Source organism: Ailuropoda melanoleuca, chromosome 20, assembly GCF_002007445.2.
Source record: "Ailuropoda melanoleuca isolate Jingjing chromosome 20, ASM200744v2, whole genome shotgun sequence".
Taxonomy (NCBI): domain Eukaryota; kingdom Metazoa; phylum Chordata; class Mammalia; order Carnivora; family Ursidae; genus Ailuropoda; species Ailuropoda melanoleuca.
Genome location: NC_048237.1, coordinates 16,226,752 through 16,251,238, shown reverse-complemented (window position 1 = coordinate 16,251,238; position 24,487 = coordinate 16,226,752). Strand labels below are relative to the sequence as shown.

Here is a 24,487-nt window from a genome sequence, read left to right as displayed (position 1 = left end):
ATATAGAATTTAAAATTGCTCTTCAGATTCCAAGGATCCTTTTTTCTCCTCATGCTTTTATAGCCCCATTACCACTCTGAACAATTGAGCTTAAAGCCAAAATTATTTCTGTAAGCACCAGACCAATCGTTCAAAATTTCCAGGTAAAAATGAGTGAACAAAACTTAATTCGTTCAAAGGATCTTAATACATAGTTATTTTAGATTCATTGAATTAGCATTTTAGGAACCAGGTTACGTTTATGTTCATCCCTTTTAAATTTTTACCAACCTTTCCCCCATCATGTTTCACAGTATGAAATTTATACTGTGTGCTGGAAATTAATAACCCCTGGATGAAGTGACTGGTCCAGGAATGCAGGTAGCTAGCTCTGCAGTTTGAAAAGTTCTACTCATTTACTGTTTAAAGGACTTTTTTTAAAAGAGTACTTTAACATGCTCTCTTATATTTTTACAGTGCTAGAAATGCTTACTGACGTTTTCACTATCACCATGTACTTGTCAAGGGAAGAAATAATAAACATTCAGTCAAGCCTAAGGCTAGTCAATGTTAAGAACTCAAAGGCCATTTGCAATTAAAGGCTCTCTTGTATAAAAGCATCAAAAAGTTAATACAAGTACTAGTCTTAAGCAGTCACACAAGTCTAAGCCACATTTATTTGCACATGTATAGTAATGGCAACAGATACTCCAAATTCATACAAATTTATAAAACAACAAAGTTAATAATCACTTGGTACACTTGTGTGTTATCTTGCTTACAGATTCAAGTGTAGATGAACTTCCTTCATTCTGTAAACTTTCATACAATACTTAACAAAAACTCTTGAGAACACATATTGGCATGTTTCAGTTAGAGCCAACACAAAAGTTAAGACAAGACCACAAACTCAAAAAAACCAAGTTTAGAATATACTTTTCTACCTCCTTCCCCTAGAAAGTGATTATTTTCTTCAATACATGTATATGCTATATCACACAAGTAGCCATGGAGACAAAAGAATGATGCTCCCATAATCATGAAGAAAATGCCAACCAAATCATACTGTTTTATCTACCAATAATGATTTATATAGGAGAAACAGGGGGAAATGCTTAGATTAAAACAAGGGAGATTAGAAAAAAATAGTAAATGATTTTGAGAACTACATTCCCCCTGAAAGCTGCAAAGATCTATGACAACTCAAAATAATCACCTAAGGCAAAAAAAACGTGAAGAAACCTTCAAAGACATTCTAATCACGTCCAGTAGCTAGTGATAAAAGCTGAAAATGATATCAAGAGGGTATTTATTATACAAGTGTCAACGAGGACATTCCAAAACTAATGAAAGAAATGCACATTTATTTCTACAAAAGCAACGTATGATACAGAATTAGAAGGGAACAGACTTAAAGATTTACCTATTAAAATATACAGATTCTTACTGAAGAGTATAGATAGGATATTTAAAAAAGATGACAAGGGATGTTAATCTTTTTTTATTATTATTATTTTTACATATTTCGGAACCTCACATAATTTTGATAAATAACTCTTACAAAATTATGCAAAAAGTACAAGAATGTCTGGTAAACAAACAGTCTGTATTTTCCAAAAAGATTTTTTACAACATGCAATTCTTAAGGCAGCATCTTCCTTACAAGGAAAGGTAATCCTTTTACTCATCAAGAAATCTTCTGCTGCAAAGAATAGGCTAAGAAAGCCTGGCTTCTTCCATTAACGCCTTTTGTCTTTCCTGTCTGATTTTCGGTCTCTTTCACTTCTTGAAGATCTTTTGCCTGATCGACTACTCTCTGATATTGACCTCTTTCTGTCGGACCGGGAATTCTTATCCTTTGATCCTTTTGTATCTCTACTACTACCACCTTTTGAAGATTTGTGACTTCTTTCTAGTCCTGATGTATCCCTTCGCTTCCGATCCACGCTCCTTCTGTGCTTTCTATCTCTATTATGTCCCCGGCCCCTACTCCGACTTCTACTCTCACTACTACTAGTGGTGCTGCTGCTACTGTCTCTGCTGCTGCTGCCACTGGTGCTGGAGCTGCTACTGGAACTACTTCGGCTACTACTGCTGCCACTGCTGGAACTGCTTCCACTGCTGCTACTGGTGGAGCTGCTACTAGAACTACTACTGCTACTGCTGCGACTTCTACTCTTGCTGGTTTTATTTCTAGCTCGGCCTCTACTTCTGCTCCTCGTTTTGGTTTTGGTTTTGCTCTCTGGATGTACTGTCAAGACTTGCTCTACTGTCACCTCAGTGAGTTTGACAGATTCCACAGCAAATTCCTTCCTCTCAGGTAGTAAATGTCCTTGCTCCTGAAAAACCTGAATTGTTGGCTGTAAAACAGCTAATGGCAAAGTCTCAGGTTGAGAGAGAGGCTGGGGTTGGAGTACTGCTTGGGGCTGGGACTGGGGCAGGGATTGGGGCAGGGGCTGGGACTGGGGCTGAAGCTGGGGCTGGGGCTGGGACTGCAGCTGGGACTGCAGCTGAGGCTGCGGCTGTGGCTCAGGCTGCAGCTGTGGCTGCAGCTGCGGCTCAGGCTGAAGCTGAGGCTCAGGCTGAGGCAGGGGCTGGAGGTGAGCCACAGGCTCAGGCTGGGGCTCAGATTCTTTCTCTTCTTTTTCCTCAGGCTCATTTTCCATTTCTAGAGCACTGGCATTCTCTTTCATGGGAGAAAGAGATTTACATTCTTTATCTGGCTCAACTTCAAATTCCATCTCTGGCTCCAGTTCTTTGCTAGTTTCGTTTTCTGAAGGTTCTACACTTTCCACTTGATTGGTTTCCATTACCTCCTGCTCAGCAATTACATTTTTGACACTCTCGACCATCTCTAGCACATCCATAACTTCTTCCGGTTGACTATCCTGCTGCTTCTCACTTTCCCTTACCTCAGTTTCCTCCTCCATCTTGACCTCCATTTCCTGTTTTTGTTCCTCCTCCTCCTGTTCTTTCTCTGCATCACTATGAACTATACCTATTTCCTTTTCCTCTTCCTCTCCTGCTTCCTCTATTTCTACATCATTGTGCTGATTACCTGTCTCCTCCAACTCTTCCTCTCGCTGAGCCACCTTACCCTCTTCTTGTTCCGCCTTCTGTTCTTCATTACGCACCACCTGATGCTCTTTTTCCTTCATTGATTGTCTTCTAGGCCTAGCCTCCATTTTATTTATTTGTTCTGCGAATTCGATGCGTCTACCTTCAAATAAAGCTAAAGGATAAAAATTTACATGTATAAATAATTAAGAACATGCAAACTCACAATCCGACAGCACAAACTGTCATTGAGCTTTATCTAAACTAAATGTCTTTTTGTAAAAAGATGATGACACAAGACTAATTACGGCAAGTAATTACAAACTGAAATAAAATGACACAAGCAAAGACTCCCCAGAAACCTATATACTAAGGTATTAGTAGCAGGCAACTATACCACATTAACTGATGGAAAAACAGGACAATTTTTTGCTATTTTACTTCATGCTGAGTAAGAAAGAATAAAACCTCTCTGGAAAAAAATCGTTCTTATGGTATCATGTCATGCATTACTTTTTCTGATCCCAGAAAGAGTGATCATCTAATCCCATCTCAGTAGTGTCTACCCTTCCACGTGTGCTCCTCCTTCTATGGATTACATCAATGTTCCCTTTTTTCTTGCTTCATTAGCATTTACATCTGGCTACAAAGAAGCCATCTTATACAAACGCTTCTTAAGAAATACACAGGCATTCAGCACTACCTACAACATAGTAAGTTTCAGGTTAAATTCCATCATAAATCAAACGCTCCTGCACTCCAAACTCATTAGCATCTTAGATTACCTTTTTAAAAAATCAACTGCTAAAACACAACTACAGGAAACAAAAGTGTATGTGTGAGTGTATTACCTTACCCATTTAGAAAATTTCACTGGACCTCTTCATGTACACTTACCATTCATTTTTCTCTGTGACTCTTCTATTAATTTTTGGGTAGCTGGACACATTCTTCCAGGAATATAGAACAAATGGGGCTTTGTCTTAGTTCTTATATATTTAATTATCTTGGCATTATGTTCATTCCATTCTTCTTGCTAAAGAAGAGGTAAAAGGTCAGATTTTTGTAAACATGGAAGGATTACCAATCTTAGAATTCCAATTCCAAACTACAACTCACCAGCTGCGCAAGCTCAACCTTCTGTTCTAAAAGCCGCAGTTCTGTCTGTTTAGCACGCCTCTCTTCAAACAGTTCTCTCCTCTCATTTTCAACCTGCTTTCTTTCTTCTTCTGCCTGCACTTCAAGTTTTTGTTCAATTTCCTGGCGCCTCTTTTGCTGAAGGTAAACAATTACCTTTGAAAACTTAATACACATCCTGATTATGTGAAACATTATGATTTTACTAAGTTATCTTTATAGGTTTCATATTTGCAATTCAGCATACCAGCTAATTCAAACTTAGTACTTCGCATTTTAGGCTAATAGCAATTTCTCTTTCAGAAAACAAGGACTAGAGCCTTTCCATGTAAAAATCTAAATATCAAGGACATTAGCCATATTATCAATAACTCCTCCATTTAAATATAACTATTAGGCAAGATTCTTTCATAAAACTTAAAAAAGAAAAGCATCGTCTTTTTAACTTATATTCAGTTACCCTTCCTTCCAAATCAAAGAATGTGACAGAAGTGACATCCTATTTTCAAATATTATGCTTTGAAACCTTTTATATTCCCTAGGAGACTTAACATACAAAAGCTGTAATAAAACTTGATTAATCTATTAACCGAATTGTTATCTCCCTTTCTACCATAGTTCTTTGAGAAGCAGTAACTTGATATTGAACACTAAGGACACAATTTTGTAGCTTTAATAAAAAACCTCTAGAAAGACTGCACAAATAAACAGTGGAAGGCAAGGAATGTTTAGGCTTTTGCTTCCAGAGCACCAATTATTGTCTGAGCGTATAAATAACTTAGAACTTATAATCACTGAACTAGTTACAATGCTGACTGAGTTCAACTCCCTTGATTGAATGAAAGCACTCTGAGGCCTAAAGAAATGAAAAGTCTTGTCCAAAACCACAAAATGAGATCGTTGTAGAGCTGAGATCAGAACCCAGGTTCTCCTGAGTCACAGACCAGGGCTCTTTGCACTGAAAGAGAAGTTCACGCAGTTACTTCATAGGACCCCAGAAAGAGACCAGCTAAAAATGTAACAACTTTAGATAATTTTATAAGTTTTTTCTTGGCTTCAATTTAGGCCTACAATTCAGTTTTGAGACCTTTTTGACTCTTCTCAAAAACACGTAATAAAGTACTTTTGAATATTTAAAAGAATCAAAGGAAAACTGTATAAATACCCTTTCAGTAGCAACAGTGGATTCTTGTTTAAATTTCTGAAGAGTGCCCATCAATAAGCCAAATATTCTTCGGTTCCTAAAGAAGAGAAAGAGAAGTCAATTTCAGTAGGTTCCACTTCATCTAAGCCCGCCATTTCCTGAAAGAAACATACTACAGACACTTGAACAATTCTTAAATGTAAATTTTCCTAAAATTGCATTATTTGACAGGAATTTTCTCTATAAAAAAATTAAAGATACCTTTGCTTTCCCTTTTCATCCATATTTTGATCCTGGATAAGGTCTCTACGTGTGCGCTCTTTGGAGGTAGCTACAACTGAAGACTGCAAAGCTGGCTGCAGGATAAAAGAAATCTCGGTAATTTAACAAGCATATGAGAAGGCAGCACTCTTAAACGTATTAAAGATGGAAATACTGTATTCATCCCGTTAAGCAGTTCTTTTCATCTCAATTACCTTTTTAACATCATCATCCTCTGGGTCGCTTTCTTGGCGTGATTCTCTCCTTGTCCGACGCTCCCCGCCCAGCCTGGCATTGGAAAAAGAATTTAAAAGACCACTGTAAAATGTGACTTAAGTGCCTACCAAGGATAAATGATTACTTCTACCATGACTTATTTCCAGAAGCCTCATTTCATCAGTCTCCATCCCACTTTACTCTTTCCTCTAGTAGTAAAAGGATAAAATGTGTCACCAATGTCCAATCCAAATACTGATCTCTATTTCTCAAGCGGATTAAGTTTTTACAGTACAAGACAGAAAAGTAGCACAAATTATTTTCTCAACCTTATTATCTTTATTTTGGTAAAATTTCTGTTACTGTTAGTGAAAAACTGAGTTCTGAGGGGTACAGGCTTAGTTCATTCAAATACCAAGGGAGGGGCGCCTGGGTGGCACAGCGGTTAAGCGTCTGCCTTCGGCTTAGGGCGTGATCCCAGCATTATGGGATTGAGCCCCACATCAGGCTCCTCTGCAATGAGCCTGCTTCTTCCTCTCCCACTCCCCCTGCTTGTGTTCCCTCTGTCGCTGGCTGTCTCTATCTCTGTCGAATAAATAAAATCTTAAAAAAAAAAAAAAATACCAAGGGAACAGACTCCAGTGAAGTGATATGCTACTCAATTCTAACACAGCTCAACAATATTTATTAAATACTTATATTTGTGGCTACCTCTGAAAATAAAGCATACAAGTATGTCTTCAGAATCTTTTCCTCCAACGTACCTACTGACTGCCCCTTCAAGGTCTCTCTGTTTGGCTGGGGGTCCTCCTCCACTATCTGAGAATCCACGCCTGCAATTAAAAATGTGCAGTATAATATAAATGAAATTTAAGATAAATATTTACTTTTAGCTAGATAATTCAATTGAATTTTTAAAAACCCTTCCAATTATTAACAACCTTAAATGGGCATCCACTTTTTAGCTTTTTAGCTAAAGTGCTTTTTAGCACTAAAAAAATATAAAAATAAATTAAGTGTACACAAAACAGGTAGTTAATGTATTCTTCAGTCTCTAATTTTGCATATAAATGAAGTTCCAAGATACCTATATTGAAAACTACAGCTGATCACAGCTTTAAACAAAACAAACGTACCTAACGTTGGCTCTACCACCAATTTTGTTTCAACCAATACTTAATTTAGTAAAAGTATCTATGTCTTAGCATATAAATTAAGTCCTGAGAAAATCTTACCTCAGCAATAAACTACCACGTCCTCTACCTCCACCAGGACCAGAAAGGGCCAGCAATCTGGCTTGGATGGGCCTAAAAGATATTTACAAACCACTATGAAAATCATGTGTGGACTTATTTAATGTCACCAAATACTTTCACGAATGCGGTACACCATAAAGAGAAAACCAGAAAAGTTCTAAAAATATAGTTTCAAATCCACGCGTTTGAAACAAGACAGGAAGTACTATTTTAACTTCCTTGTTTTTTCAAGACCATTATCACAAAAATCATATTTACTTCGTTCCCACGACACATTAATAAGCTTGGATCAGGCCCTAATTTCGCCAAGTCCGAGGAAGTTGCACGTGGGCAAGAGGGCAAAAGCCTGGAGGAGAGGCGGCGGACCGCGTCCCAGAAGGGTTTCTGGGCCAGCACCCGGCCAGGTAGCCGCCGGATGGGGAAGGGGCTTTGTGCTGCAGTTCCGGGCCTGCAGGGCCGAGGGCGGGAATCGGCAGCCCGGGCCTTCCTACAGCAGGCCAGGAAGACATCCCCGCATAGCTAGGACTCACTCTCCTTCCTCGCGCACCTGAGCTCCGAGACCTACGTCGAGGGCGTGGGAGACTCCCCACCTCATCCAAGACGGGGTTCTACCGCCGCCCGGGGACAGGCCCCGATGTCCCAGCCTTCTCAAGGCTAGCAGCCCTTCCCGCCCCCAATTCACCCCGGCATGATGGCTGTCTCTCGGAGCCGGCCTTTCTTATCCGCCTCTTACCTCACGTCATTCGGATCCCGTCCGGTGAGCTTGCGAATATTCTCATCTACGTTCTTTAGGCTCTCTTTGGCCTTTTCTAGCTGCTCCTGCAAAGTTCTCACCGCGACCGCCATCTTCTCTCTGCAGCAGGCTTCGAGACTGCTCTACAGGCCGCGCCTGGCTCTGTCGCGCCGCGAGACGCGAGAGGAATGACAGCAGGGTGCAGCCAATGATATTAGGTATTGTTTTTCGGCCTCAACCACTCAGCGTCCGGAAGAGGGAGAAGCTGCCGGCGTCTGTGACTCTGGGCCAATGAAAAGTCTTCTGGGCGGTTGCCTCCCTCCCCCAATTAGCTGCGGTGGCCCGGCTCCGCTTCTAGCGCAGAGCCTGGGCGCGTTTGAGAGCCTCAGGGTTTTCGGAGACGCCGGCTCACGGGCCTGCTCTTGTGGCGCGGAGCGCGGAGTTTTCCAGCCCTTTTAACCTGGGATATGACGTGCCTTGTATCTTTTTAACCACCTAATTACATCAGAGTGGGATGGAGGCGAGGTTTTTTTTTCCCCCTCTTCCCGGATAAATGATTAGATTAGGAAAGGGTGCGGCGATTCTGTCGGTGCGCATGCCCAAAAAGGGTTTGGGGGAGGGAAGCAAAACATGAACAATATGAAAAGTCATTAATCGTAATAGCTAACAATTATTTTTTTTTTGGTACTGTATGAAACGTTTTATATACCTTGTCTTTCAACTCAAAGCTTGAATAAAATGCTTGTTACTGCTAAGGAAATTGAATCTGGAGATAACTAACTCCCTAGGTCACGGCAGCTGAGAATCACTATTTGATCAGACCCTGTGCAAGGTTGTACTATATGAAAAAAGCGACGACGAGACCGATGAGGCTGGCATTATCTTCCACACCTGGCCTATACGGCTGGTTGGTTTAAGATGGGGTCTAGAGTAGCGGCTCTGTTGTTACTTGTGTGTATACGACAGAATGTCCTCGAGTTTGTGGTTCTGTTCTATGTACACAGCCAACATAAGAACCCTTTTGTTCCAGAAATTCATTTGCAAATTACAACTCACAAAGCATTTCCCTACAGAAACAATGTATGAATAATCTTGCTTCTTATCGGCTTTTACCGATAGAGATAGAGACAGCCAGCGATAGAGGGAACCCAAGCAGGGGGAGTGGGAGAGGAAGAAGCCGGCTCACAGCAGAGGAGCCTGATGTGGGGCTCGATCCTATAACGCCGGGATCACGCCCTGAGCCGAAGGCAGACGCTTAACCGCTGTGCCACCCAGGCGCCCCACCCCCCTTAACTCTTACACTGGACTCCCAGTCAACTTCCCGGTGGCCAAAATGACTCTTAATCTTTTTGGATACCCAGGTTTAATCCAAAATGGATCGGGATAATTTCTCAATATATCTAAACTTTATAGCCTGACAAAAAGTTTTATTCATTCACTCTCTTTAATCTTCATATTGACGTACATATGGCAGAAATGAAAGCTTTTGATGAAGCTAATTTTTGTCAGTTCTAACACATTTCAGCAGGCGCTCCTTTGTCTTATTTTACCCCCTCACACCCCCGCCCTCGATCCCCGCCCTATGTCTGAAATCGTCTGTAAGAGGAAGCTTCCCCATATCTGGGCGCAAGCCTTTCACCCCGGGGAAGTAACCCTGTGATCATAGAGCTGGCCGAACGCCGGGATAGATAGGACCGGAAGTTGTTTTTTCGCCCCCCGCCCAGGGGCCGGATAGGGTCTCCGTTGGCTCTATTTGTTTCCGGCTGCTGTCAGATTGTGTTGTTGGGCCTGAGGGTTTGGTGGCCCTGGGGTGGGCTCGCCCCGGTACCGGGCTCACACTTGAACCAGCCTTGGGGAAGCCGAGCGAATTCCTCGGTCTCCTAGCAACCAGGAACTGACTGTGGACTGAAGGAGTCGTGGTGCCGCCGTCTAAATCGCTCAGGAGCTAGGCGGAACCTTTGAGCCCGGCCCAAACGGGAGCTGATACCCGGCGTTTGGAAGAATAAGCAGGAAATGGCCGACGAGGCGTTGTTTTTGCTTCTCCATAACGAGATGGTGTCTGGAGTATACAAGTCCGCCGAGCAGGGGGAGGTGGTGAGTGCTGCCAAGTGTTCTTGAGGTCCTTTTGCGGTGACACTCTTTGTTTCCTCTCAGTTCTTTCCTTCAACCCTTGTCCTATCGCCACCGAAGGCCTTCCGAAATGTAGACAGACTGGTCCACGTCCAAATATCCTAAGCCTAGAACCTTTCAGCTCTCTTCAGTCTTTCATCCTCTTCTCTTTCGCATCTTGTTTGATACTTTTTTTGGGTTCATTCGCATATCTGATTCCTGCAGGTCACAGATTTTCTTACTTTTAGCGTTGTCGCACCATGATTTATGGCAGGGTTAACTGCGCAGTTGGTTTTAGCACCCCTGCTTAATTCTGTCACTTCCATACTATGGAGCCATTCACTGGACAGACTTGAGAAACTCCCCCCCGCCCGGATCCATGACCATCAGTATTACTGCACGCACCTTGAAGACAGAAGGCTAGTTCGAAGACAGAAGGCTAAAGGGAAATTTGCAGGCATTGCTATAATTAGGAAACAAATTTAATTCAAAAAATAGTTATTTAGTGCCCATTATATGTCAGAGGTAGTTCTGCGTGCTGGGGGTATAGTAATGAAACAATGACTCAATTCTCTTGGGGGTTAGTTCTAATACCTGGGAATCTTCATTCATTGATTCATTCAGAAAATATTTATTACGTATGTATTGTGAGCCTGACACTGTGCTAAATGAGATCAACCCCCACCCACCTCACAGTCATTGGGAAATAGGGGTTCGATGAATAATTATTGTATTGGGTAGTAATTAGGTATAGCACCATGGAGTTGTAATGAATATTACAAATGAAATATTCCAAAGTCATGCTCAAGTCAGAAGCCCTTTCTATAATGGATAGAGAGGGGTGGAAAGTGGGGGTAGGGAAAGCATCTTAGCCAAAAGTTAAGGCATAGGGGTATGAAAGAGCGTAGTGCATTTAAATATGCTTAAGAATTTCACTGTGACTAGATAGAATGGGTGGAGAGTGAGAAGTGTTGAGAACTGAAGCTGGAAAGAGCCCTGTATGCTGTATGATTAAAAAATTCGACATTCGCAGTGGAGATTTTTTTTTTTTTTAGAGAGAGTGAGAGAGCACAAGCCAGGGAGGGACAGAGAGAGAATCTTAAGCAGGCTCCACGCTTAGTGTGCAGCGCCCTATGTGGGGCTCGGTCTCATGACCCCGGAGATCTTGACCTGAGCCGAAATCAAGAGTTGGACACTTAACCGACTGAGCCACCCAGGCGCCCCAGTGGAGGCTTTTTAAAAAGGGGAATGATGTGGTCCATTTGCATTTTAGAAAGATAATCCAGTGTTTGAGTTGGAGAGAGAAGATCCTTGTAGTGAGAAAGTTTATTACTTCAGGAGTCGGCAGGAGATTATGAAGATCTGAATTAAGACAGAAAAGGAGAGAATGATTTGAAAGTTATTCGACAGAGATAGAGACAGCCAGTGAGAGAGGGAACACAAGCAGGGGGAGTGGGAGAGGAAGAAGCAGGCTCCTAGCGGAAGAGCCTGACATGGGTCTCGATCCCATAATGCCGGGATCACGCCCTGAGCCAAAGGCAGACGCTTAACCGCTGTGCCACCCAGGCACCCCTATCCTCAGATTTTTAACTTGAGCAGCTGTCTTGGATGGAGAGGAAATAAAAGTCAAGAAAGAGATAAAGAATGAATTATTTTGGGGCACCTGGGTGGCTCAGCTGGTTAAGCACCTACCTACCTTCGGCCCAGGTCATGATCCCAGGGTCGAGCCCCCCATCGGGCTCTCTGCTCAGTGGGGAGTCTGCTTCATTCTCTTTTCCTCTGCTACTCCCTTGGTCATGTGTCCATGTTCACTCTCTCTGTCTTTCTCTCAAATAAATAAAATCTTTAAAAAGTTTAAAGAATGAATTATTTTGACCAGGTTGAATTTTTGAGGTGTCTGTAAGAATCTGGGAAAGGTACAGCTCATGTGTAAATCACAAGAAGGATAGTGTATTAGTCTATTCAGGCTGCTATAACAAAACACCATAGAGTGGATGACTTATAAACAACAGAAATTTATTTGTTGTGAAGGCTGAAGAGTCCAAGATCAAGGCACCAGCAGATTCTAGTCTGATGAAGGCCTATTCCTGGTTCTAGATGATATCTTTTGGCTGTGTGTGTTCACATGCTGGAAGGGGGCTAGCTAGCTCTCCGGGGTCTCTTTTATAGTGACATTAATCCTATTCTTAACAGTTCCTTTCTCATGACAGAATCACCTCCCAAGGTCCCTATTTAATAATACTATCACATTGGGAGTTAGGATTTCAAAATAAGAATAAGGATTTCTGCCACATTCAGTCTGTGGCAGAAAGGCATAATGCATTTGGAGATATTTAGAAAGATACCAGGAAGAGTATTGGAAATGAAGCAAATCTATTCTTATTTAGACCCATCTGTAATAGAGTTTTTTTCCAAGTTACACACTTTTGACTTCATTATCATCAACAACCAATAGTTATTAATGTTTAACATCTATGCTAAGTGATGAGTAGCAGATGTTTGCTGTTTATGCAGAGTTAGCCATCTTTTTACCCTTTTCCCAAAGAATAATGAGCAACACACCTCTTTTACTATTTTATCATTAAACCCCTGCTCCCCCCCCCCATCATGTGTGCAATCAATTCTTTTTATTCCCCTCTGTCTGCTTTCCCTCTTTCAGCTTCTAGCTTGGAAAAGCTTTTTTTTTAATCCCTCTTTTTTCCAGTGGATTAACCAAAATAAAACAGAGCTATTGTAATCATGACTGATAATATTAAGAGATGTGTTAGTCATATAAGAGAAAGCAAATCTTAAGTTTTGAATCATTTAATATAAAAATAACTTTTGGGGGATGTGGTTAAATGCCTGCCGTCGGCTTAGATTGTGATCTCCTGGCATTGAGCCCCACATCGGGCTCCCTGCTCTCCTTGCTCGTGCTTGTGCTCTCTCTTGATACCTCTCCTGTTCTCTGTCCAATAAATAAATAAAATGTTGTAAAAAAAAATAAAATAAAAATAACCTTCGGGGTGCCTGACTGGCTCAGTTGGTAGAGTGTGACTTTTTTTTTTTTTAATTTTTAAAAGATTTATTTATTTGAGAGAGAGCACAAGAGTGGGGGGTGGTTTGCAGAGGGAGAGGGAGAGAGGAATTCAAGCAGATTCCATGCTGAGTGTGATCCCACAACCCTGAGATCACAACCTGAGCTAAAACCAAGAATCAGATGCTTAGCCACTGCACTGCAAAGGTGCACCAACTGAGAATGTGACTCTTGATCTTGGGGTTGTAAGTTTGAGCTCCACACTGGGTGTAGAGATTATTTAAAAATAAATCTTTAGGGGCGCGTGGTGGCTCAGTCGTTAAGCGTCTGCCTTCAGCTCAGGGGTGATCCCGGAGTCCTGGGATCGAGCCCCACATCAGGCTCCTATACTGGGAGCCTGCTTCTTCCTCTCCCACTCCCCCTGCTTGTGTTCCCTCTCTCACTGGGTGTCTCTCTCTCTGTCAGATAAATAAATAAAATCTTTAAAAAAAAATAAATCTTTAAAACTAAATAAACTAAAAAAGATTTTTTTTCTTATTGCACTTTCTTTACAATGGGGAATTGAAAGTGCATATAAGCAAAAAGGATTTTAAAAAGTTAATGTGACTGTGTTGATTAGAATCCATTTTGGAATCTAGGTGGATGAGGGTTTGTTGTATTAGTGTCTCTACTTTAAGTGTACTTCAGATTTTTCATAATAAAAAAATGTAAAAGACACATGATCCTGACATTAAGCAATGGTTTTTGTATATCTTTTCTGAGATGAAGTCATAAGTTTTAAGAACCAGTATTCTCACTCTCCAATGATTTTTCAAACTATGCTTAAGGTGGAATTAAATCCTTAAATACTGAATAATTAGGCATTTACCAATTTATGGAGAATAGATTTTTTAAAAAGGTTAATAGATAAAATATTCTCAAGTTTAATTTTTCCTAAAAATTTGGTACCTACTAGTGAGTATTCACAGATACCAAAGTGAATGAACAAGTAGCAACAACATCAGAAGGTATTTACTAGGACATAATTCAAAAGCTCATGTGATTAGTAATTAGGGTTTGAGAATGTCTACATATAGTCATATTTCCTGCTAATCAACATACTCCTGGCTGATTCTACAAAGACCAGATTGTTCCCAAAGGCTGACAGGTTACTTATTCCACGTGGGAATTTTTCTTTTTCTTCCACCTGAGCATGTTTTGAAGTGAGCTGGAGGATAACAGAAAAACGAATGATTGTGTTAAGTACAATAATAGATTTATGTGCAGAGTGTTATAACGGCATGGGGCCCAAAGGAGTGTCAAGGAAGGCTTTTGGGAGGATATGATACTTGAGCTGAATTTAAAGGATATATGGTCAGTGGGGTGCCTGGGTGGCCTAGTTGGTTGGATGTCCTACTCTTGGTTTTGGCTCAGGTCATGATGTCAGGGTTCTGAGATCGAGCCCTGTGTCAGGCTCCATGCTCAGTGGGGAGTCTGCTTGAGATTCTCTTTGTTCCTCTCCCCACTATACACACGGTCAGTCTCTCAAATAAATAGATCTTTAAAAATAAATAAAGGGGCACCTGGGGGGCTCCGTTGGTTAAGTGTCTGCCTTCGGCTCAGGTCATGATCCCAGGGTCCTGGGTTCCAGCCCCACGTCAGGCTCCCTGCTTGCAGGGAGTCTGCTTCTACCTCTGCCTCTCCCCCTGCTCGTGCTCTGTCTCTTTCTCTCTCAAATAAATAAATAAAATCTTTTTAAAAAATAAATAAAGGCTATACAGTGTATGGAACAGCAAGTGGTATTCCATACACTGTATGTGGGGTGGCAGAAGAAAGCATGGAACTCTGGAGTTGTTGCAGAAATTTCAGTGTAGTAGGAGAGATGTTTGTGAATATGTGGCTGTTAGTGAATCTGTTTAGCCAATATCATTTAAGGAAAGGCACATAATGCCATGCTAAGGAGTTTGAACTTTATTTTGAATAAAGGGGAGAGGGTGCTGAAAGGTTCAGTAGAGAAATAACATGATTTGATTTTTAGAAAGTCTACAGAAATACAGAAGATATAAAACAAAGGAAGAAAAAACAGGGAGATCAATCAGAAGGCTCTAATTGAAAACAAAGAGAGAAATGAGAAGGGCTAACTTAAGTAGTAAGGATGGAGAGAGAAGATAGATTTTGAAAGCATATAGACGATCGGCTCCCCAGGACTGCAGTGCATGTGGAAGGTTGGGAGTAAAGAGGTGAAGAAAATGGAAGTTTTCTGGTTGGGGTAACTAGGTGGATGGTGGTGCCATTAATGAATTTAGGGAATTTTAGAGGCAGCATAGGCTGAGGAAATTAACATAATATCTTTTTAAAAAAAGATTTTATTTATTTATTTTCTTTATTTTTTGAGAGAGAAAGAGACCACAGGGGCGGGTGGAGGGAGAAAATCTCAAGCAGAATCCGTGCTGAGCATGGAGTCTGACGCAGTTATTGATCCCATGACCCTGAAACCACAACCTGAGCCGAAACCAAGAGTTGGTCACTTAATTGACTGAGCCACCCAGGTGCCCCTCATTTGATTTTTTAAAATATTTTATTTTTAAGTAATCTTTACAACCAATGTGGGGCTCGGACTTAGAATCCTGGGATTGAGTTGCATGCTCTACTGAGCCAGCGAAGTGCCCCACATATCATTTTGAATATGCCTAACTTGAGGGGCTCTGGGACCTCTCTATAGCTTTGTCCAATAAAGTTTGTACTATAAAAGTACAGATTTAGTAGTCCCAACCTCATTAGTAGAATACATGGTTCCTTAGAAGAAAGTTCAGCAAATAATGAGGCCTCTGGTGTACTTAGTGGAGACTAACAAGCTTCAGAATATATAAATATCCCTGCTATTTTGGAGCTGTATTATAGCAGAAGGTGGGGATGGAGGGACATGGACAATGTGAAATTAGTAAAATGAACATAGTGTGTTAAATGGTGAAAGAAGTCCTTTGGAGACTAATTAAGCAGGGAAATGGGATAGGGCATCAGAATCACTTTTAGAGGGCTTCTTTTTCATTTTTCTATATTACTTTATTTTTAAGTAATCTCTACACCCAAAATGGGGCTTGAATTTACAACCCAGAGGTCAAGAGTTGCATGCTCTAGCCACTGAGCCAGCCAGGCACCCTACTTTTAGAGGGCTTCTTTTTTTTTTTTCTTTTTAAGATTTTATTTATTTATTTGACAGAGAGAGAGGGAACACAAGCAGGGGGAGTGGGAGAGCAAGAAGGAGGCTTCCCGCGGAGCAGGGAGCCCAATGCGGGGCTGGATCCCAGGACCCCAGGACCATGACCTGAGCCGAAGGCAGACGCTTAATGACTGAGCCACCCAGGCGCCCCTAGAGGGCTTCTTAAAACACAAATTACTAACCCTCCATCTGCGGTTTCTGATTCAACAAATTGGGTTTCAGAATTTGCAGTTTTTACAAGTTCATATGTGATGCTAATGTTACTGGTCTTGGAGCACACTTTGACAATCAACAGAATAGAAGATTTCTTTTTTTTTTTTAAGGTTTTATTTATTTATTTGACAGAGATAGAGACAGCCAGCGAGAGAGGGAACACAAGCAGGGGGAGTGGGAGAGGAAGAAGCAGGCTCCCAGCAGAGGAGCCTGATGTGGGGCTCGATCCCATAATGCCGGGATCACGCCCTGAGCTGAAGGCAGACGCTTAACCACTGTGCCACCCAGGCGCCCGCAGAATAGAAGATTTCTGAAGGGCAGTATGTTGCAGTTTTATTTTTTTATTTTTTTAAAGATTTTATTTATTCGACAGAGATAGAGACAGCCAGTGAGAGAGGGAACACAGGCAGGGGGAGTGGGAGAGGAAGAAGCAGGCTCATAGCAGAGGAGCCTGATGTGGGGCTCGATCCCATAACGCCGGGATCACGCCCTGAGCCGAAGGCAGACGCCCAACCGCTGTGCCACCCAGGCGCCCGCAGAATAGAAGATTTCTGAAGGGCAGTATGTTGCAGTTTTAAAGAAGATAGTTAAAATGACCCTCACTGATGTGAGTGGGTAGGGTGATGGGTGAAATAGATAAAGGTGATTAAGAATATGCTTATTGTGATGAGCACTGAATAATCTATAGAATTGTTGAATTATTATATTGTACACCTGAAAAAAAAAAGGAAAAAGGGCCTCACTGAGATGGTAACATGTGAGTGAAGACTTGAAGCAAGGGAGTTGGTCATGTGGCTATCTGGAGGAAGAGCTGCCCGTGCAGGAGCCCTGAGATTGAGCATGCTTGGCGTGTTTAAGAACAGTAACACTAGTAGCGCTAGAGCCCACGTGAGTGAAGAAGAGTAGAAGGTCGAGGCCTCCGACATAGAGAAATGTGGATGATATATGGCTTTGTAGATGGTCCAGAGGATTTTAAGAGTCTTCAGCATATGGGTAGTATTTTAAGTCTGAAGACTGGGCGAAATTGTCAGAGAAAGAGCAAACCAACTCAACTGCGTGATTCCTGGCATAGGATGGTGGGGTAATCAACTAAGACGCTGAGAACTGGAAAGCTTGGATGATTCTAAGAGACATTTTGACTCAAGGAACAATAAAATTTAAAGACTTCCCAAAGGGAATTGATGGAAAGGTGATACTTTGACTTCATTTTTATAACTGAGGAGGTAATAGTTGAAAATGGGGGGAAAAAAAGGTTAGAGGGAGTAATTAGGAAGAGGAGTTGGTATTTCTGAAAAGTAATAATTAACAGTTCCCTGTTTACCTTATTGCCTTATGAAATGATTAGTACTAAGAAAACTCAAATACAACTTGCAATTCACTTTTTAAAAAAATATTTTAGTGAGGGGGCCTGGATGGTTTAGTCAGTTAAGCGTCTGCCTTCAGCTCAGGTCATGATCTCAGGGTCCTGGGATCTAGCCCTGCGTCAGCCTTCCTGCTGAGCAAGGGGGTCTGCTCCTTCCTCTCCCTGTGCCCCTCCCCCTTCTCGTGCTCTCTCAAATTAATAAATAAAATCTTAAAAAAAAAGAAAAAGAATGTTTTAGTGAAAAAAGTGTAACCACTTAGATTAATATTTTTAGTCAACATCTTAAAATTTTTTTTTAATATTCTGGCATTCTAAAAATACTCAAAACTATTATTTTTTAAAATAGGAAAATGGACGCTGTATTACTAAGCTGGAAAACATGGGGTTTCGAGTGGGACAAGGATTGATAGAAAGGTGAGCAGTATGGATTTGAAAATTTTCTTCCAGGTAGGTTATAAACAAAGGTGATCCATTTCAAAAGATTGTATAAAATTTGAAATAGTTTAATTTTAATTCCTAAATTTTAGTTATTCTCTGTTCTTTAATTCACAGATTAAAAGTTTTTTTTAGGTCTGATGCTAGTTTAACTCCATTATCCAACTTTTATGTTTTAATATTTGAAGAAAATGTGTATGTATATTTTGATGTTTTAGACTTTTTACCTAAAAAATTTGGTGTACTGAAACAACTGTCTAAAATCTTGTTGCATTTTCTACTTAAGGTCTAGTAGGTTCTTTAACCTAAATGGATTTTTGTTTAAGTGCAAGGGATTGGAATGCTTTAGAGTCTATGTTTATGTATGTAGTAATCTTATAACTTAAAAATCAATTCATAAGGTATTTCTTTCTCATTATCTGAATAATTGAATCTGGTTATATTTTATATAATAATACCGTGATTATGGTCAGCCTTTTTTTTTTTTTTAATGTTGTAGAATGAATAGTACCTAAAATTGCAGCTTACTGTTAGACTAATTTTAGCACCATAATTACATAACAGAATGTGAATTGAGATGAGATCTTCTTTGCTTGGTGCTTATCACTTTATGACTGTCAATAAATGTTCAGTGCTGTTCTGGCATTTCAAAATTAGTGAATAGTATGACCCTCCTGCTTTCTTTGGAGGAAGAATACTAATTACTTTTAGTTGATTTTTTTTAGGTTTACAAAAGATACTGCAAGGTTCAAGGATGAGTTAGATATCATGAAGTTCATTTGTAAAGATTTTTGGACTACAGTATTCAAGAAACAAATCGACAATCTAAGGACAAATCATCAGGTATTTAGACAAATTAAGGCCTATTTTTTTAAGTCTTTTAACTTAATATAAATGTTCTGTGTTGGCCATTTATTTATAAAACTTAAAATAATTTCTAGTCAACTTTGAAATGTTTCTTTTATATGTTATTAATACATCATTATTTTTTTCTGTAATAGGATATAATGAATAAAAACAAAGAGATAATTATTGGTAATGATAGCTATTTCTTTCCCCCCAATTTTTTTTTTTTTAAAAGATTTTATTTATTTATTTGAGAGCGAGAGAGCAGAGCTAGAATGAAAAAGCCCAAGCAGGGCCAGGGGCAAAGGGAGAAGGGGGCTCCATCCCAGGACTCTGGGATCATAACCTGGGCCAAAGGCAGTCACTTAACCACTGAGCCACCCAGGCCCCCCATCTTTCCCCAATTAAATAACTTAATCTTAAGTTTTAAAAAGTAGCAAATGTCAGAATGATTAAGGTTTTAGGATTTAGTTCCTTAGTTATTATTACTTAGTGGTGATTTTCTGCAGAACCACAAATATGTCACATTTGTCTATAGATTAATTTCTAAAGTTTAATTTATAGAGCATATTTAACTCTTAAGTAACTCTTGCATTATTTAGTTGATGTCATTTTTCTCTTGAAATAATTTGTTAACGTAGGATTTAATAGATTACATGGAAAATTATGCATTTAAATAGATTTACTTTGTTTTATAAAACTCAAGGAAATATTTAGAGTGGATTTGGCATTTTGATTAATGGTTAGAAAATGAAAATTTATCTAGTAGCTACCAGTAGCTTTCATTTTTTCATATAACAATATCTTACTCTTTGTAAGTATTGAAATGCTAATGGGAAGGAGTGACTGATTATTGGCTTTCTAGATATGAGCTAATAATATATAACTGCTAATTCCACCTTGACATGTATTTCTGATTCCTTTGCACTAGACTTTGGGTTCTTTAAGGGTAGGAACTATCTTATACATCTTTCTGTGTTTAATATCTTAAAGCATTCAATAAATATTAGTGTTCTAAAGTTCTGAACAGCTCTTCAACTTGAAGACTGCAAAATTCCTTCATTTAAAGAAATTTAACCAGTGGAAAGAAGAATTTTAATAACTTAAAAAAACTCTTGAATTGTTTTGAAGGGAAGAGATCGTTTTAAGGACCACAGACTACACTGACTTTAGATGTTTTTTCTATTCTTGAAACAGGGCATCTATGTACTTCAGGACAACAAATTTCGTCTGCTTACTCAGATGTCTGCAGGAAAGCAGTATTTAGAACATGCATCTAAGGTATTTAATGGAGTAGAAGATGGGGATTTTCATAGGGAAAGTACAGTGCCAACTACAAAAGACCTTTGAATTTAGAATATGTTTTAAAGTTGTTCTTTGTTTAAGCACTTTTCTTTCTTTCTTTTTTTTTAAAGATTTTATTTATTTATTTGAGAGAGAGAGCATGATGAGGGAGGAGCAGAGGGAGAGGGAGCAGCAGACTCCCTGCTGAATAGGGAGCCTGATGCAGGGCTTGATCCCTGGACTGTGGGATCATGACCTGAGTGGAAGGCAGATGCTTAACCAACTGAGCCACCCAGGCACCCCAGCAATGACTTACTAATAGCAAGGCTTAACTAACTGTCATATTTGTTAATAGCATTGCTATCTTAGTAAATCCTTAATATTCTTTACATTTTTGTTCCTTTCAGTATTTAGCATTTACGTGTGGCTTAATCAGAGGTGGCTTATCAAACTTGGGGATAAAAAGTATTGTCACAGCTGAAGTGTCTTCAATGCCTGCCTGTAAGTTGAATTCACATTTCTTAAAAATGTTTTTGGTGATTATTTTTCAAGTCTGGTGTTTTTTTGTTTGTTTTTGTTAACTTAAAGAAAATTTAAAATGCTAAAGTCATTTTGTTTTACTTTTGTCAATTTTAACATTTAATATGTAGCATACTTATTCATATTCAGAGATTTTTTTTTTTAAAGATTTTATTTATTTATGCGACAGAGACAGAGATAGAGACAGCCAGCGAGAGAGGGAACACAAGCAGGGGGAGTGGGAGAGGAAGAAGCAGGCTCATAGCGGAGGAGCCTGATACGGGGCTCGACCCCATAACGCCAGGATCACGCCCTGAGTCGAAGGCAGACGCTTAACCGCCGTGCCACCCAGGCGCCCCTCATATTCAGAGATTTTTAAATTCATAACAGACAGTGATTTAAGAAAATGTGCTAAAGTAATCCGAATGCATAAGACAAGTGGTGATTCTTAACTTTCATATATTTATGTATTTTTATTTATTTGAGAGAGTGCAAGAGAGAGTGAGTGAGAGAGAGCACAAGGTGGTGGGGGGGAGTTGAGAGGCAGAAGGAGAGGGAGAAACAGATTCCCTCCTGAGCAGGGAGCCTGATGCTGGGCTCCATCCCAGGACCCTGAGATCATGACCTGAGCTGAAGGCAGATACTTAACCGACTGAGCCACCCAGGTGCCCCTATGTATTTATTTTTAAAGATTTACTTATTCCAGGGGCGCCTGGGTGGCACAGCGGTTAAGCGTCTGCCTTCAGCTCAGGGCGTGATCCCGGCGTTATGGGATCGAGCCCCACGTCAGGCTCCTCTGCTATGAGCCTGCTTCTTCCTCTCCCACTCCCCCTGCTTGTGTTCCCTCTCTCACTGGCTGTCTCTATCTCTGTCAAATAAATAAATAAAATCTTTAAAAAAAAAAAAAAAAAGATTTACTTATTCCAGGCCCGGGGTGGGGGAGGGCAGAGGGAGAGAGTCCCAAGTGGACTCCATGCTCAGTGCAGAGCCTGACACAGGGGTCAATCCCAAGACCCCGAGATCACGACCTGAACTGAAACCAAGAGTCAGTTGCTTAACCAACTACACCACCCAGGTGCCCCAGTGATTCTTAACTTTTAAAGGAAAAATTTCTGCATTATTCTTTTAAAATAGCAGATTTCCCTGTAGCATTGAAAATGTCTTTTTTAAAAACAATTTTCTAGAATAAAGCTAGATAAAGCCAACTAGTCTTTTATTAATAGCTAAACTCCTTTCCAAAGATCTTTTTACCAAAGGTCCCAACCAAGAATACAATTGACTTGAGCGTCACTGTATTTCCTTTCTATTCACAATGATAATCAGCAGTGAAATACCCAAAAGGTAGGAATCATAAAGAGAAGCAAAGACACCTATTAACAAAACAAATAATCATCTCATAAAAATGAAACTGACTTTTTTGAGTATTGTGAAAAGTTGTTTGACATAGCAAGTTTCTTCGTTGAACCTACTTTCTAATAGAACAGAAAATTGATGTTTAGTCTTGTTTTCCTTGTACCTAAAATCAAGGAATGATTTTTCATTTTTCCTTTTTTAGGTAAATTTCAGGTGATGATACAGAAGCTATAAAACACGCTGAAATCCAAGGCAAGGCTTCAACAGTGTAAAGAGATAAATTATTCATGTATAAAGTATTTCAAGTAGCAATGATTTAATTACATTATTGGACATTTGTATTGATATAAGCTATTTGCTAACTTATGTAATGAAAGATGCACTCTTAAGCAGGAGTAAGGTTGTATTTTATTAATTTAACACAGACCTTGTTAAAGCAGATAAAGAGACATTCTGCCATAACATAGATTTTTCTGAAACCAGAATGAAAAACTTGATTTCAAATAACTAAACCCCAAGATGTAGGACCCTTATTTTAAACATTCTTATTTGCTTATAGTGGTATGTATTTAACCACAGATAGAGAAGCAAAACTCAGGGTTTGATAAATTAGCATTAAGAAAAGTATGCATCAATCAGAATCATTTCTGTAAGAATGAACACATTTTGGTTTCACTTTATGAATTTGTTTTAGTTATTTAAGAAAAGCAAACAGTACACTAAAACAATTTTTATTTTATTATAATTTATTTCTATTAAGAATTTTTATTCCTATGAGGATTTTATTATATACATTGTGTATTATGTGTGTGTGTGTGTGATATATACATCCTATCTAACCACCTAAATTGCTTAAAAAGCTCATTTTACTTTAACAGAATACAGAATTCAGTCCTTAATTTTACTTTAATAGAATTCAGTCCTTGAGAGCTCCATTAATGTAATAAAAGTGAAATATAGATTTAGTTTAAATGTGAATTCAGTGACTCCAGGGCCAAAGAATGTTAGGTATTTGAGGAAGGAATTTTATACTTACTCCTGTTACAGTCTTGACTTTCAGCTTCTCTCCCCATGTGTGGAAGGGCTGGTGAAGGTTCTAACATCCTTATCTTTATTCCCTAATTACTATTTCCCAAGAGCAGAGGGATGGATAATTGGATTAGGTACGTCAACTTTCATTGGACCCTATCTTCTCAGTGGTTTGGGGTCATTGCTCATCTGCACATCTGTCATCTCCTCTTCCATCTGATAACGGAGAGAGGACAAGCATAAAGATGACAGCCATCATACTGAGGATAGCAGGGTGCACAGATAGAAAGCACCTTAACTGTGCTTCTGAATTAACCAATCCTGGAACTGCTTTTCCTTTGGACTTTTGTTACATGAGATAATAAATTCCTTAACTTGTTCAATATACTTTCGGTTCTGCACTTTGTTACTTGTAGCCCAAAAGGAGTCTTTTGTAGCTGAGACAAAGGGAGAGTTAGGTTATACAAGAAATAATATGGGAGAATTGAATTTCTTTTTTTCTCAGGAGGAGGAAGGGGAGGGAAGAGAAGAACTTAAAGGTTTGCATGTAAAATGATAGAACTATAGAGTACTGTGGAAGATATGAGATTAGTTTTATGATCTTATAGTAGAGAAGGCCTTTTAAAAAAATGTACCATGTTATAAAGGAAAATACAAAGGAAATTAAAGGAAATATAAAGGAACTTAAAAAAAATTGATAACATCTTTAAAAAATGGTATTAAGGAAACTGGATATCCAACTGCAACAGAATGAAATTGGACCCTTACCTTATACCATACACAAAAATTAACTCAAAGTGGATTATAGACCTATACTTAGGACCTGAAACTATAAAACTCCTAGAAGGAAACAGAGAGGAAAAGCTTCATAATGTTGGTCTTGGCAATATTTTCTTGGATTTGACATCAAAAACAGGCAACAAAAGCAAAATAGACAAATTAGAACTATATCAAATTAAAAAGCTTGCATACAGTAAAGGAAACAGAGTGAAAAGGTAACCTATGGAATGGGGAAAATATTCGCAAACCACATTTATTAACCCCACTAAGAGGTTAACACCCAAAATATATAAGGAACTCTTATTACAGCTCAAAAGCAAAAAAATAAATAACCTATTAAAAAATGGACAAAGGACTTAAACATATTTTTCCAAAGAAGATATACAAATGGCCAACAAGTATGTGAAAAGATGTTCAATATCAGTAATCATCAGTGTAAATCAAAATCATGGTATCACCTCACACCTGTTAGGATGGCCATTATCCAAACAAGAAAAATGTTTGCAAGGATGTGGCGAATTTGGAACCCTTGTGCACTATTAGTGGGGATGTAAAATG

At 39.5% G+C, this 24,487-nt stretch overlaps 2 protein-coding genes across 2 annotated transcripts; one reads left to right on the top strand and one right to left on the bottom strand.

Annotated features, from left to right (window-relative positions):
- Positions 1-625: 625 nt before the first annotated feature.
- PNN (pinin, desmosome associated protein) lies at positions 626-8,082 on the bottom strand. Its single transcript, XM_002916455.4, has 9 exons — positions 7,784-8,082; positions 7,030-7,101; positions 6,559-6,627; positions 5,794-5,866; positions 5,579-5,673; positions 5,339-5,414; positions 4,156-4,311; positions 3,934-4,072; positions 626-3,211 (listed from the first exon to the last, which is right to left on the bottom strand). Exons 1-9 carry the CDS (start codon positions 7,894-7,896, stop codon positions 1,719-1,721), a joined length of 2,286 nt encoding a protein of 761 aa, XP_002916501.2. The 5' UTR covers positions 7,897-8,082; the 3' UTR covers positions 626-1,718.
- Positions 8,083-9,386: 1,304 nt separating this feature from the next.
- Positions 9,387-23,536, top strand: TRAPPC6B (trafficking protein particle complex 6B). Its single transcript, XM_002916454.4, has 6 exons — positions 9,387-9,877; positions 18,030-18,097; positions 18,844-18,961; positions 20,162-20,245; positions 20,656-20,749; positions 22,323-23,536. The coding sequence occupies exons 1-6, from the start codon at positions 9,797-9,799 to the stop codon at positions 22,352-22,354; spliced, it is 477 nt and encodes a 158-aa protein (XP_002916500.1). The 5' UTR covers positions 9,387-9,796; the 3' UTR covers positions 22,355-23,536.
- Positions 23,537-24,487: the final 951 nt, after the last annotated feature.